The following is a 16316-nucleotide window of genomic DNA, read 5'->3' as shown; positions in this document are numbered from 1 at the left end:
ACAACCCATATTTATGTTTATTTATTTTAACTTGTGTGCTTTAACCATTTGTACATTGTTACAACACTGCATATATATAATATGACATTTGTAATGTCTTTATTGTTTTGAAACTTCTGTATGTGTAATGTTTACTGTTCATTTTTATTGTTTATTTGACTTTTGTATATTACCTACCTCACTTGCTTTGGCAATGTTAACACATGTTTCCCATGCCAATAAAGCCCCTTGAATTGAATTGAATTGAATTGAGAAAGAGAGAAAGAGAGAAAGAGAGAAAGAGAGAAAGAGAGACAGAGACAGAGACAGAGACAGAGACAGAGACAGACAGAGAGAGAGAGAGAGAGAGAGAGAGAGAGAGAGAGAGAGAGAGAGAGAGAGAGAGAGAGAGAGAGAGAAAGAGCCAGAGATGGTAGAAGATCAGAGTTTACAATCTAAAACATAGAGAGCCCACTCCTCAACCCTCCAACATGTAACCTCCAAACGACTTTAGAGAACCCACAGTCCTAATGATATAGGGTCAGATTCCCCAACAAAATGACCCATCTATCCCTACCAACCTCTCAGTTTAGTGTGTGTGGTGTTGGGTAGAGAAGTGTTGGGTAGAGAAGTGTTGGGTAGAACACTCACCTACAGCCATCCAGATGGCGTATCGCATCCAGGTGTCTCCTCCTAACTGGACCATCAGGTAGACGTTGACAAACACACTAACTACCGGCAGCACGGGCAGGAAGGGCACCTGGGAGCAGACGGCAGGCGGTAAGAAAACGTAACTGAAATGTCAACATAAAGACACAAACAATGTACCACACAGGATCTGGGCCTAAAGATAAACGTTCTGAAGTTGAAAGAAATTGGGGTTGAGTGATATTACGATCTGTTGGGCTGCATCTGATAATGGTTGATCATTATTGTGAATCAGCGATGTTTGAATAGCCTGTGATAATGTCCTCTAATCAGCAATGTTTGAATAGCCTGTGATAATGTCCTCTAATCTGTGATGTTTGAATAGCCTGTGATAATGTCCTCTAATCAGCGATGTTTGAATAGCCTGTGATAATGTCCTCTAATCTGTGATGTTTGAATAGCCTGTGATAATGTCCTCTAATCTGTGATGTTTGAATAGCCTGTGATAATGTCCTCTAATCAGTGATGTTTGAATAGCCTGTGATAATGTCCTCTAATCAGCGATGTTTGAATAGCCTGTGATAATGTCCTCTAATCTGTGATGTTTGAATAGCCTGTGATAATGTCCTCTAATCAGTGATGTTTGAATAGCCTGTGATAATGTCCTCTAATCAGTGATGTTTGAATAGCCTGTGATAATGTCCTCTAATCAGCGATGTTTGAATAGCCTGTGATAATGTCCTCTAATCAGCGATGTTTGAATAGCCTGTGATAATGTCCTCTAATCAGTGATGTTTGAATAGCCTGTGATAACGTCCTTTAATTTAATCAGTGATGTTTGAATAGCCTGTGATAACGTCCTCTATATGCAGGTGTCCATCTTCCCGCGATGCTCCTCACCATGAAAGCAGCCTTGGCTTGGTTCTGTGGATGCCTCCAGATGATGATGACGAGGACCAGGAGGATGAAGGCTACGATGGACACACACACCAAGCTCCAGATCTCCTGCCGCTGTATAGCATCTATCGCTTGGGTCAGCAGGATGCACAGACCACATACACACACCACTGGAGAGAAGAGAGAGAGAGGAAGAGGGTGAGAGAAGAACAACTGAACAGAGAGAGAGAAGAAGAAGAGGGTGAGAGAAGAACGACTGAACAGAGAGAGAGAAGAAGAAGAGGGTGAGAGAAGAACGACTGAACAGAGAGAGAGAAGAAGAAGAGGGTGAGAGAAGAACAAATTAACAGAGAGAGAGAAGAAGAAGAGGGTGAGAGAAGAACGACTGATCAGAGAGAGAGAGAGTAGGCCGATGGAAGAATGACAAAGAAAGAGGGGAATACTTCATAATGTCACACTGCAGATACTCCAGTACCTTTAAAATGTAGACCATCTTTGAATAATATTATTTGTCATTGTTATAAGTGGCAACTTTAAATACAGACGTATTGGAGATTTCCTGTCAAACTGTTTTTCTTACCAGACAAGACAGTCAAACCTGTGACTGTTTTGGAGGTGCCCGAAGTTGGGAATGATGGTGGTTTGAGACAACCAAACTTGGTGTTTGATTCAAGGATCTGGAGATCTGAGTCTTCTGATTGGGTCTCTTGGTACCTAGATGTTACAAAGTCAACTTAGTACCGTTTATTTTTGCAAAATCAATACAGAGGACTGATGTTTATCTACGTTAGGATATTTGGGAAATACTTACCTCAGTATAAGAATGCATATAGCCACAAGTGTGTAGGCAAAGAGTGTCCCAATTGACATCATATCAACTAATGCTTTCAGGTCAAACACCAGGGCCATTATCGCTGGGAAGGAAAACAAACAAGCATTCAAGTATTTACCGTAGATAAATCATCACACAAAATGTATCATAGGCCAAACACAACAGACTCTTTATATCTCTAAAAGATCGAGAGAGAGATAGAGAGGGATGGGGTGTTACCTGCTACGACCCCGGAGGAGACGGTAGAGAGAGAGATAGAGAGGGATGGGGTGTTACCTGCTACGACCCTGGAGGAGAGGGTAGAGAGAGAGAGATAGAGAGGGATGGGGTGTTACCTGCTACGACCCCGGAGGAGAGGGTAGAGAGAGAGATAGAGAGGGATGGGGTGTTACCTGCTACGACCCCGGAGGAGAGGGTAGAGAGAGAGAGATAGAGAGGGATGGGGTGTTACCTGCTACGACCCCGGAGGAGAGGGTAGAGAGAGAGATAGAGAGGGATGGGGTGTTACCTGCTACGACCCCGGAGGAGAGGGTAGAGAGAGAGATAGAGAGGGATGGGGTGTTACCTGCTACGACCCCGGAGGAGAGGGTAGAGAGAGAGAGATAGAGAGGGATGGGGTGTTACCTGCTACGACCCCGGAGGAGAGGGTAGAGAGAGAGATAGAGAGGGATGGGGTGTTACCTGCTACGACACCGGAGGAGATGGTAGCGATGACAGGACTTTGTCTGGCGCTGACCTTACTGAGGGGCTTGAAGAGGAGGCCGTCTCTGGCCATAGCAAACAGTACGCGGGGCATAGGGAACATGGAACCCAACAGACTGTACAGGAGACAGACAGACACAGAGAGCCGTCAGACATGTTACAGTCTCAGGTCAGGGAACATGGAACCCAACAGACTGTACAGTCGTGGCCAAAAGTTTTGAGAATGACACAAATATTAATTTTCACAAAGTCTGCTGCCTCAGTTTGTATGATGGCAATTTGCATATACTCCAGAATGTTATGAAAAGTGATCAGATGAATTGCAATTGATTGCAAAGTCGCTCTTTGCCATGCAAATGAACTGAATCCCCAAAAAACATTTCCACCTCATTTCAGCCCTGCCACAGAAGAAACCAGCTGACATCATGTCAGCGATTCTCTCGTTAACACAGGTGTGAGTGTTGACGATTACAAGGCTGGAGATCACTCTGTCATATTGATTGAGTTCGAATAACAGACTGGAAGCTTCAAAAGGAGGGTGGTGCTTGGAATCATTGTTCTTCCTCTGTCAACCATGGTTACCTGCAAGGAAAGGACTGTCTCCTAAAGTTGATTCAGCTGCGGGATCGGGGCACCACCAGTACAGAGCTTGCTTAGGAATGGCAGCAGGCAGGTGTGAGTGCATCTGCAGCAAAGAAGCCACTTCTCTCCAGGAAAAACATCAGGGACAGACTGGTATTCTGCAAAAGTTACAGGGATTGGACTGCTGAGGACTGGGTTAAAGTCATTTTGTCTGATGAATCCCCTTTCCAATTGTTTGGGGCATCCAGAAAAAAGCTTGTCCGGAGAAGACAAGGTGAGCGCTACCATCAGTCCTGTGTCATGCCAACAGTAAAGCATCCTGAGACCATTCATGTGTGGGGTTGCTTCTCAGCCAAGGGAGTGGGCTCACTCAAAATTTTGCCTAAGAACACAGCCATGAATAAAGAATGGTACCAACACATCCTCCGAGAGCAACTTCTCCCAACCATCCAGGAACAGTTTGGTGATGAACAATGCCTTTTCCAGCATGATGGAGCACCTTGCCATAAGGCAAAAGTGATAACTAAGTGGCTCGGGGAACAAAACATCAATATTTTGTGTCCATGGCCAGGAAACTCCCCAGACCTTAATCCCATTGAGAACTTGTGGTCAATCCTCAAGAGGCGGGTGGACAAACAAAAACCTACAAATTCTGACAAACTCCAAGCATTGATAATGCTAGAATGGGCTGCAATCAGTCAGGATGTGGCCCAGAAGTTAATTGACAGCATGCCAGGGTTGATTGCAGAGGTCTTGAAAAAGAAGGGTCAACACTGCAAATATTGACTCTTTGCATCAACTTCATGTAATTGTCAATAAAAGCCTTTGACATTTGTGAAATGCTTGTAATTATACTTCAGTATTCCATAGTAACATCTGACAAAAATATCTAAAGACACTGAAGCAGCAAACTTTGTGGAAATTAATATTTGTGTCATTCTCAAAACATTTGGCCACGACTGTACAGGAGACAGACAGACAGACAGACAGACAGACAGACAGACAGACAGACAAACTGACTAACTGTAATGATGCCTGGTGACATCATTGACCAGGGACTTCCCGTGTTCTCCTACCTACCTGGTGGAGAGGGCGCAGAGTGAACCGACAGCCACCACATACTTGGCGGGCCCCCAGCCGATGTACTCGAAGGCCACGGGAAGCGGGCTGTTAACATTCAGCATGTAGTAGGGCATCATCAGAGTGAGGGCCGCCGACACGGCGAAGTAGGCCAGGAAACAGATGAGGAGAGACGCCACGATACCCAGCGGGATGGACTTCTGAGGGTTCTTCACCTCCTCACCTGGAGAGAGACAATGAATGAATGAATTAATTAATGAATAGCTGTCAATACAATCAGTCCATCAGTCGATTGGCCAATCAGTTGATCAATCAATCAGACAATATCGACTGCAAGGTTTAATCATGTAGAATATTGACTGTTACGGCATGCCTAAACATTCTGAGTAGAGTAGACATTACCAAAGATACTATATGGACGAAGCTTGGAGAAGCGTCTGGCTTTATCAGTGTTTCTGTAGGATGGAAATGTTTCTGACGTATATAGGTTAGTGTGTCAGCGCATGTTTAAATATTTAAAGCAGGTAGGCCTACTTGTTGTGGCGATGCAGTCGAAGCCTACGAAGGCGTAGAAACAGGTAGCGGCTCCGGAGATTGTCCCGTCGAAACCGTAGGGGAAGAACCCTCCATCCCCATATATACTGGTCACGTTGACTGTAGACGTTAGGTTCCTGGAGAAGACAATGTAAGAGGACATATGGTTGCAGAATAATAACTTGTCAATCTTCTCTGTTTTTCCAGAAATCTTGGTTGAAGGATTCACGCTAATATTTCCTGCTAATACCACGGCTATAACATCCTCACACACATTGCAGAATAATAACTTGTCAATCTTCTCTGTTTTTCCAGAAATCTTGGTTGAAGGATTCACGCTAATATTTCCTGCTAATACCACGGCTATAACATCCTCACACACATTTGCCTGTAGAAATGTGTTCATCATCCACTGTAGTTGCTAGCAAGTTTGGTATGATGAAGGATATCTCATGTATTGTACTCAAACGTTTGTATTGCTAATACCACGGCTATAACATCCTCACACACATTTGCCTGTAGAAATGTGTTCATCATCCACTGTAGTTGCTAGCAAGTTTGGTATGATGAAGGATATCTCATGTATTGTACTCAAACGTTTGTATTGTAATCAAACATGGTTGCATACTGTAATTCTGCTGTAGCGTTGATGAGCGCCTCCTGACTGATCTGCCAGTTACCGATGTCTCCCTTGACGAAGCCCGCAATAATGACAAACAGAAGAACCAGGATGTTGATGGCCGTGAAAATCTTGTTGACTATTGCCGATTCCTGGACACCGAAGGCCAGCAGACCTTCACAGGATGGAAACACATGGAACATGTGATCATCACCATCATCATCATTATTATTATCACCACCCTCTTCATCATCATAATCACCATCTTCATCATCATTATCATCATCATCATTATCACCATCATCATCACCATCATCATCATTATCATCACCATCACCATCATCATCATCATCATTATCACCATCATCATCACCATCATCATCATTATCATCACCATCATCATTATCATCGTCATCATTATCACCATCATCATCATCATCATTATCACCATCATCATCACCATCATCACCATCCCCATCATCATCACCATCATTATCACCATCATCATCACCATCATCATCACCATCATTATTATCACCAGCATCATCATCATTATTATTATCACCACCCTCTTCATCATCATAATCACCATCTTCATCATCATTATCATCGTCATCATTATCACCATCATCATCATCATTATCATCACCATCATCATTATCATCACCATCATCATTATCACCATCATCATCACCATCATCACCATCCCCATCATCATCATCATCATTATCACCATCATCATCACCATCATCATCACCATCATTATTATCACCAGCATCACCATCATCATCATTATCATCACCATCGCCATCATCATTATCATCACCATCGCCATCATCATCATCACCATCATCATCACCATCATCATCATTATCACCACTATCATCGTCATCATTATCACTATCATCATCATCATTATCACCATCATCATCATTATCATCACATCATCATTATCACCATCATTATTATCACCATCATCACCATCATCATTATTATCATCATCGTCATCATTATCATCATCATCATCATTATCAACATCATCAGTACCAGACAGTTTTAATGTCTGTATGTGGTTAAACGAACCAATGATCAATCAATCAATCATCAGATTCAGTTTACCTGCCAGGAGCATAATGAGTCCAGCAGCAAAGAAGTCTGGGTATTCTGCGAGGCCCGGGAGGTTCATGGATACGTTTTCTTTGAAGAAGTTCCCCATGGCGTTGCCGATGAGGTCATCAAAGGTTCCGCTCCATGCCCTCGCCACACTGGACGTCCCTGACAGGATAATGACGAGAGGAGATTAGCCAATATGACAATAGATGGATCAATCAACCCTTTAGACTAGTGGGAATCGGCCTTTATGGATAGGGATAAATGGAAATGTTTCTTACAGAAGAAATATAAAAAGCACATGCGTAACCATGGTAGCAATTGAAAAGGAACAGTTTAGAAATAATGGGACAAGTATTATATCAAAAAAGGTGAGAGGACGCAACAGTTCACCTGACGCTAGACTGAATCCAAACATTTCCCTGTTGATTTGATGTGCATTTCACATTTACTGTCCTCTTTCGTTCTCTCTCTCTCTCTCTCTCTCTCTCTCTCTCTCTCTCTCTCTCTCTCTCTCTCTCTCTCTCTCTCTCTCTCTCTCAATTCAATTTAAGGGCTTTATTGGCATGGGAAACATATGTTTACATTGCCAAAGCAAGTGAAATAGATAATAAAGAAAAGTGATACTAAACAATAAAAAAAAAAAAGATTAAAGACATTTCAAATGTCATATTATGTGCAAATAGTTAAAGTACAAAAGGGAAAATAAATAAACATAAATATGGGGTGTATTTACAATGGTGTTTGTTCTTCACTTGTTGCCCTTTTCTTGTGGCAACAGGTCACAAATCTTGGTGCGGTGATGGCACACTGTGGAATTTCACCCAGTAGATATGGGAATTTCTCAAAATTGGGTTTGTTTTTGAATTCTTTGTGGGTCTGTGTAATCTGAGGGAAATATGTCTCTCTAATATGGTCATACATTTGGCAGGAGGTTAGGAAGTGCAGCTCAGTTTCCACCTCATTTTGAGGGCAGTGTGCAAATAGCCTGTCTTCTCTTGAGAGCCAGGTCTGCCTTCGGCGGCCTCTCTCAATAGCAAGGCTATGCTCACTGAGTCTGTACATAGTCAAAGCTTTCCTTAATGTTGGGTATGTCACAGTGGTCAGGTATTCACTGTGTACTCTCTGTTTAGGGCCAAATAGCATTCTAGTTTGCACTGTTTTTTGTTAATTCTTTCCAATATGTCAAGTGATTATCTTTTTGTTTTCTCATGATTTGCTTGGGTCTAATTGTGTTGCTGTCCTGGGGCTCTGTGGGGTCTGTTTGTGTTTGTGAACAGAGCCCCAGGACCAGCTTGCTTAGGGGGCTCTTCTCCAGGTTCATCTCTCTGTAGGTGGCTTTGTTATGGAAGGTTTGGGAATCGCTTCCTTTTAGGTAGTTGTAGAATTTAACGGCCCTTATCTGGATTTTGATAATTAGCGGGTATCGGCCAAATTCTGCTCTCTATGCGTTATTTGGTGTTGTACACTGAGGATATTTTTGCAGAATTCTCTCTCTCTCCCTCTCTCTCTCTCTCTCTCTCTCTCTCTCTCTCACACTCTCGACATCTCTCTCTCTCTCTCTGCCTCTCTCTGCCTCACTCTCCCTCTCTGACTTTCTTTCTCTCTCTCTCTCTCTCTCTCTCTCTCTCTCTCTCTCTCTCTCTCTCTCTCTCTCTCTCTCTCTCTCTCTCTCCCTGCTTCTCTTTCTCTCTCTCTCTTTGCATCTCTCTCTCTCTGTCACTCTCTTTGCCTCTCTCTGTCTCTCTCTGTCTCTCTCTTTGCCTCTCTCTCACTCTCTCTCTCTTTGCCTCTCTCTCTGCCACTCTCTCTCTCCCTCTCTTTCTGCCTCTCTCTTTCTGCCTCGCTCTCGCTCTCTCTCTCTCTCTCTCTCTCTCTCTCTCTCTCTCTCTCTCTCTCTCTCTCTCTCTCTCTCTCTCTCTCTCTCTCTCTCTCTCTCTCTCTCTCTCTCTCTCTATATATATATATATATATATATATATATATATATATATATATGCTGTCTATAGCTCTGGACTGGAGCCAATAAATGGATAATGGTGAATCACCGTTTTACTGCAGGGGGTTAAAGTCAGAGAAGAAAGGTTAAAGGAAGACATTGGATTCTTGTTCTTCTTGATTCTTGATTTATGGTTGATCATTTACGGTTCTCAGTGTTCCCAGGCACTGAGCCAAAATGTTTAGCGTCACACCAGGGAGCCAATGTTATATTAACAACATTATAAACATGCCTCAATAAAGATAAACACTCGCAGCCTAAATTCTTTGGTATTCTACAAGGTGTCGGAAATGTTCCACAGGGATGTTGATTCATGCTGACGTGATGGCATCACGCTGTTGGCGACAGGTTGGACGGTGGAGTATTCATGCTGACGTGATGGATTCACGCTGTTGGCGACAGGTTGGACGGTGGAATATTCATGCTGGGAACAGCCCGTTCCATCTCATCCTAAAGATGTTCTATTGGGTTGAGGTCTGGGGACTGACCAGGTCTGGGGACTGAGCAGGTCTGGGGGACTGAGCAGGTCTGGGGACTGAGCAGGTCTGGGGACTGACCAGGTCTGGGGACTGAGCAGGTCTGGGGACTGACCAGGTCTGGGGACTGAGCAGGTCTGGGGACTGAGCAGGTCTGGGGACTGACCAGGTCTGGGGACTGAACAGGTCTGGGGACTGAGCAGGTCTGGGGACTGAGCAGGTCTGGGGACTGAGCAGGTCTGGGGACTGACCAGGTCTGGGGACTGAGCAGGTCTGGGGACTGAGCAGGTCTGGGGACTGAGCAGGTCTGGGGGACTGAGCAGGTCTGGGGACTGACCAGGTCTGGGGACTGACCAGGTCTGGGGACTGAGCAGGTCTGGGGACTGAGCAGGTCTGGGGACTGAGCAGGTCTGGGGACTGAGCAGGTCTGGGGGACTGAGCAGGTCTGGGGACTGAGCAGGTCTGGGGACTGAGCAGGTCACTCTAGTAAACTAAACTCACTGTCATGTTCCAGGCGATGTGTTTCCGCTCCTCAGTTGTCCAGTGTTGGTGATGGCGTGCCCACTGGAGCCGGTTCTTCTTGTTTTTAGCTGATAGGAACCCGGTGTGGTCGTCTGCTGCAGTAGCCCACCGTGACAAGGATCGACGAGTTGTGCGTTCCGAGACGCCGTTCTGCACACCACTGTTGTACTGGGCCGTTATCTGTCTGTTCGTGTTCCGCCTGTTAGCTTGCATGGTACTTGCCATTCTCCTTCAATCTTTCATCAACGATTTGTTTCCTCCCACAGGACTGCCGCTGACAGGATGTTTTTTGTTTGTCACACCATTCTCGGGAAAATCCCTAGACACTGTCGTGCGTGTAAAGCCCAGGAGAGCGGACATTTCTGAGATACTGGATACTGTGCGCCTGACACAGACGATCATACCATGCTCAAAGTCGCTTAGGTCATTCCTTTTGCCCATTCTAAAGTTCATTCGAACAGTAACTGAATGCCTCAATGCCTGTCTGCATGCTTTATATAACAAGCCACGGCCACGTGACTCACTTGCTGTAGGAGCGATCCATTTTTGTGAACGGGGTGGTGTACCTAATAAATTGGCCGGTGAGTGTAGATCAGATAGGAACTAGAAGGAAGAATCAGCCTGAACTAGAATGAAGTAGTATATTGTTGTATCTTACCTATGACATAGGACAGCAACAGATTCCACCCGGTAATAAACGCCAGTAGCTCTCCTACCGTCACATAGCTGTACAGATACGCAGACCCCGTTTTGGGGACGCGGGCCCCGAACTCAGCGTAGCACAAGCCGGCAAAGACAGAGGCCACGGCAGCAATGAAGAAGGATATGATGATGCTGGGACCTGACGACGTCCTTGCAACCTGATAAACACGACAATCAATCAATAAAATAGATTTTATAAAGCTCTTTTTACATCAGCAGATACCCGGACAAAACCCCAAAGCGCAAGCAATGCAGAAGCAGAAGCCCAGTGGCTAGGGAAAACTCCCTAAGAAGAAACCTAGAGAGAAACAAACATTCCTGAGTCATCTGATAATGATGATAGCAATCAGACATTACATTTGTATAGTGACTTTCATTAGAAGAGATAGATAGAAATACATCATCTTAAGGAAATTCAAAGTGGATCAGGAGAATTTTAAAGGAGAATTTTTACTTTTTATAAGCAATCTTAAAAAATATATATATGTAAATGGTGTGTTTTAGAAAGTAAAGTGTTTTAGAAAGTAAAGTGTTTAAGAAAGGCCCAGACACTTATTTATTTTTTTACAATTTTACAATTTATTTATTATTTTTTACCTTGAACAGCGATTCACATCCTCATCCACATTGTGTATTATATTCCATTGTGCATTATATTCCATTGTGCATTATATTCCACTGTGTACGACTCAAACTGTTTCCCTATCTAGCTGTTCCATTCTCCATGTAGACTGCTGCTAGAATGGACGGAGACGTATCACTCGAGCCGCAACAAAATAAAGCGTTACGTTGCGGATAAAGTTCGGAATGACACACTTTCATGTGTGCAACATCTACAGACCTGTATCACTATACTGGGACCGGTTCCGTCTCTAAAATGACCTATTTGGGTGTTTTTGTTTATGTTTTCTCAGAGCATCCATACTGCACAACGAGAAGGAGCAAGTGAATCGATGGTTGGGGTAAGTTTCTCAAAAACAAGTGAAATTGCACCCTTGTGTAACATTCCATTTAAAAAAAAATAGAGATTTGGTTGTAAAAAAGCTAAATTCTCCTTTAATTGTTGAAGTGTTACATTGTTAAGTTAAAGTGTAAAAGTAGTTCAGGTGTCTAAACTAAAATGTTCTTAACGATTGTTTATTTTTTGTGAAAAAAAAGCACCACATTTTGCCAATGTCTTCATCAAATACCATCAGAGCATCCCCCTCCTTGCTTTAGGCCAACATATCATTCCTGTCAAGAGTCGTTCCTGTCAGTCCTGTGCTGTTTACTCCTGCATCAAGGTTCATCCCAAACTCAACCTTCCTGGATACGTTTATTCATTGAAAGTGGCACTCCAGTCTCCTTTTCACCTCATTTAACACCTGATTTACTGAACAAAAGTCACATCTCAATAGGTGGTCCAGGTATCCTCATGACATGGCACAAGTGGGGTGGGGGGGGGGGGGGGGGGGTGTTACGTTGAAGTGTTACGTTAAATTGTTACATTGAAGTGCTACGTTAAATTGTTACGTTGAAGTGTTACGTTGAAGTGTTATGTTAAAGTATTACGTTGAGGTGTTACGTTAAAGTGTTACTGAACAACATTAAAGTGTTACCTTAAGGTGTTATGTGTTACGTTAAAGTGTTACATCGAAGTGTTACATTAAAGTGTTACGTGAAGTCTTACATTAAAGTGTTACATTAAAGTGTTACTGAAGAACATTAAAGTGTTACGTTAAGGTGTTACTGAACAACGTTAAAGTGTTACGTTAAAGTGTAACATTGAAGTGTTACATCGAAGTGTTACGTTGAAGTTTTACGTTGAAGTGTGACTTTGATGTGTTACTTTGAAGTGTTACATTGAAGTGTTACATTCAGGTGTTACATTGAAATGTTACGTTAAAGTGTTACATTAAAGTGTTACTGAACAACATTAAAGTGTTACGTTGAAGTGTTACGTTGAAGTGATACGTTAAAGTGTTACGTTGAAGTGTTGCGTTAAAGTGTTACTGAAGAACGTTAAAGTGTTAAGTAGTAGTGTTACATTGAAGTGTTACGTTGAAGTGTTACTGAAGAACGTTGAAGTGTTACGTTGAAGTGTTACGTTGAAGTGTTACGTTGAAGTGTTACATTAAAGTGTTACTGAACAACATTAAAGTGTTACGTTGAAGTGTTACGTTGAAGTGATACGTTAAAGTGTTATGTTGAAGCATTACGTTAAAGTGTTACTGAACAACATTAAAGTGTTACGTTGAAGTGTTACCTTGAAGTGATACGTTAAAGTTTTACTGAACAACTTTGAAGTGTTACGTTGAAGTGTTACATTGAGGTGTTACGTTAAAGTGTTACTGAACAACATTAAAGTGTTACCTTAAGGTGTTATGTATTACGGTAAAGTGTTACATTGAAGTGTTATGTTAAAGTGTTACATTGAAGTGTTACGTTGAAATGTTATGTTAAAGTGTTACATTGAAGTGTTACGTTGAAGTGTTACATTGAAGTGTTACGTTAAAGTGTTACGTTGAAGTGTTGCGTTAAAGTGTTACTGAAGAACGTTAAAGTGTTACGTTGAAGTGTTACGCTGAAGTGTTACGTTGAAGTGTTACTGAAGAACGTTGAAGTGTTACGTTGAAGTGTTACGCTGAAGTGTTACGTTGAAGTGTTACTGAAGAACGTTGAAGTGTTACGTTGAAGTGTTACGTTGAAGTGTTACTGAAGAACGTTGAAGTGTTACGTTGAAGTGTTACTGAAGAACGTTGAAGTGTTACGTTGAAGTGTTACTGAAGAGCGTTAAAGTGCTACGTTGAAGTGTGACGTTGAAGTGTTACGTTAAAGTGTTACATTGAAGTGTTGCCTTAAAGTGTTACTAAAGAACGTTAAAGTGTTAAGTAGTAGTGTTACATTGAAGTGTTACGTTAAAGTGTTACTGAAGAACGTTAAAGTGTTAAGTAGTAATGTTACATTGAAGTGTTACATTGAAGTGTTACATTAAAGTGTTACGTTAAAGTGTTACTGAAGAACGTTAAAGTGTTACGTTGAAGTGTAACGTTGAAGTGTTACATTGAAGTGTGACGTTGAAGTGTTACGTTGAAGAGTGACGTATAGTTAAGTGTTAAAGTGTTAAAAATGTTAAGAGGTAAAAAGGTGAAGAAAAAATAGAGCATAAGTGCAACTATCAGATTGTTACTATGTTACTATTCATACATCTCCCCTGCCCCCAAGGTAGTCCCAACCCCTAGGGCAACCAACTCAACAGTGTTAAGTTAAAATAAGTTAGTTAACTAAGAAGAAGTTGTATCCATACCTCTCCAGAGAGAACGTAGACCCCTGCCCCCAGGGTACTCCCCACCCCAAGGGCCACCAGGTCCAGGGTGGTCAGACAGCGGTTGAAAGTGGACTCCTCTCCCTCGGGCTCCAGAGGTTTTCTCCTGGACAGGCTCCGTACAAAGGAGCTCAATGAGTGGCAGGTCATCCTTCTACTAGGGTCAGGGTCAGGGGTTAGGGGTTGGGGGAGGAAGAGAGGGGGGATGTAATGAGAGAAGGTAGAGAGAGAAAAGGGGATCAGTGAGGGTGGGAGTGAGTGAGAGAAGGGGAGAGAGAGAGAGAGAGAGAGAGAGAGAGAGAGAGAGAGAGAGAGAGACAGAGAGAGACAGAGAGAGACAGAGAGAGACAGAGAGACAGAGAGAGAGAGAGAGAGACAGAGAGACAGAGAGAGACAGAGAGAGACAGAGAGAGACAGAGAGAGACAGAGAGAGACACAGAGAGACAGAGAGAGAGAGAGAGAGAGAGAGAGAGAGAGAGAGAGAGAGAGAGAGAGAGAGAGAGAGAGAGAGAGAGAGAGAGAGAGATAGAGAGAGACAGAGAGAGAGAGAGAGAGAGAGAGAGAGAGAGAGAGAGAGAGAGAGAGAGAGAGAGAGAGAGAGAGAGAGACAGAGAGAGAACAGAGAGAGACAGAGAGAGAGAGAGAGAGAGAGAGAGAGAGAGAGAGAGAGAGAGAGAGAGAGAGAGAGAGAGAGAGAGAGAGAGAGAGAACAGAGAGAGAACAGAGAGAGAACAGAGAGAGACAGAGAGAGAGAGAGAGAGAGAATGGATGAGTGAACATGTTGGTGAATAATTGTCAGATCACCCCTCACACTGAATAATTTCTGACTACATGATGTTCAAGAACATTACTTTCTAGTAATTTAGCTATTCAAAAGCTACATTGAAGAAAATAAACACTGGAAATCAATGTAAAACTGTCTGTCTTTACCACGTAGTTTAAGACATACCTCTAAGTTTTTAAAAGATCAGAAGTATAATATCAGAAACATTATTGATAACATGTATCGGTTTCCATGTATTTTATGAAGTCTTCTATATACAACCGTGCTCTTTGTAAATCTACTGTCAAATCCATAAGCTACTCTATGGATTGTCCCATTCTTACACAAGGCATACTAATTCCAAAAGTTCAGCACCATTGAGTGGAAACCTTGCATTCTTCTTTTATAAATTTTATAACACCAAAATCACTATAATTAGTCAAATATTTGTTTTGTCTGCTTACCTGTTGGTGAGTGATTCCCTGCTACAGAGCTGTGCTGTGTTTAAGAGAGACAATTGATAGTGTTTGTTAATCTGTCCTTCAATCACTTCATTATTTTATGCCTCCTCCTTTATCACCTGCCGGACTGAAGAGTGCTGATGCTTACCGTTTTTCTCCTGATGCCCATTGGTTCTACAACTACGCCCTAATCTGCTACATGACTCTGGGTTTTACACAACCTCTAATAACTAACCACACACACATATCTAGCCAAAACGGACAACTTTTATCCATAGGATAAACCTAAATGAGTCAAGTATGTAATAAGGAAATATTTACAGTATGTAAATACATGTTAATTAAACATTTATGTCATATAAAAAACATGAATTAGAAATGTAATATCTAATAACAGGTGTGTGAATCAATAGAACGTATACTCACCTTACGATAGAAGTTTTATGTTGTCATGTGTTCTGAGATGGAACATTGACAATCAGAGACATGCTGTTCTGTTCTGCTCTGTTCTCTCTCTCTCTCTCTCTTTCTCTCTCTCTCTTTCTTTCTCTCTCTCTCTCTTTCTTTATCTCACTCTCGCTCTCTCTCTCCCTCTCTCTCCCTCTCTCTCTCTCTCTCTCTCTCGCTCTCTTTCTCTCTTTCGTTCTCTCTCTCTCTCTCTCTCTCTCTCTCTCTCTCTCTCTCTCTCTCTCTCTCTCTCTCTCTCTCTCTCTCTCTCTCTCTCTCTCTCTCTCTCTCTCTCTCTCTCTACTGGTTATTCTGTAGGGCCACCACTCGTTGCTTCCTTTTTTTGGAGGGGACAGAGACGGAGGGGGGCAGAATGAACCAGGGTATGATCCACTAGCCAAATGGAACTATCTCTAAGGAGAATATATACAGTGGGGTCTATAATTATTGACACCCTTGATAAAGATGAGCAAAAATTATTTTAAATACTGAGCTATATTGTATGCTCTTTTTAAAGAGAGAAAGAGATCTTGTTTAACAAGTAATGTATGTCATGTAAATACATGTTAATTAAACATTTATGTCATATAAAAAACATGAATTAGAAATGTAATATCTAATAACAGGTGTGTGAATCAATAGAACGTGTACTCACCTTA

General features: G+C 42.4%; 1 protein-coding gene across 1 annotated transcript in view; it reads right to left on the bottom strand.

The window, feature by feature from the left end:
• LOC139574828 (cationic amino acid transporter 2-like) overlaps nt 1-15323 on the bottom strand; it is a 20109-nt gene extending 4786 nt beyond the window's left edge. The window contains exons 1-12 of the mRNA XM_071399768.1: nt 15214-15323; nt 13969-14143; nt 10639-10840; nt 6993-7148; nt 5883-6048; nt 5255-5391; nt 4721-4943; nt 3038-3174; nt 2336-2438; nt 2105-2238; nt 1528-1694; nt 631-739 (exon numbers count right to left, since the gene is read on the bottom strand). Of these exons, the coding sequence (XP_071255869.1) occupies nt 631-739; nt 1528-1694; nt 2105-2238; nt 2336-2438; nt 3038-3174; nt 4721-4943; nt 5255-5391; nt 5883-6048; nt 6993-7148; nt 10639-10840; nt 13969-14136 (1702 nt within the window). The 5' untranslated portion in view covers nt 14137-14143; nt 15214-15323. The remainder of the gene's footprint in view (nt 1-630; nt 740-1527; nt 1695-2104; nt 2239-2335; nt 2439-3037; nt 3175-4720; nt 4944-5254; nt 5392-5882; nt 6049-6992; nt 7149-10638; nt 10841-13968; nt 14144-15213) is intronic.
• Nucleotides 15324-16316: the final 993 nt, after the last annotated feature.

Source organism: Salvelinus alpinus, chromosome 4, assembly GCF_045679555.1.
Source record: "Salvelinus alpinus chromosome 4, SLU_Salpinus.1, whole genome shotgun sequence".
Lineage (NCBI taxonomy): Eukaryota > Metazoa > Chordata > Actinopteri > Salmoniformes > Salmonidae > Salvelinus > Salvelinus alpinus.
The sequence above is the reverse complement of the archived record's forward strand: the minus strand, read 5'-3'. Positions and strand labels throughout refer to the sequence as shown.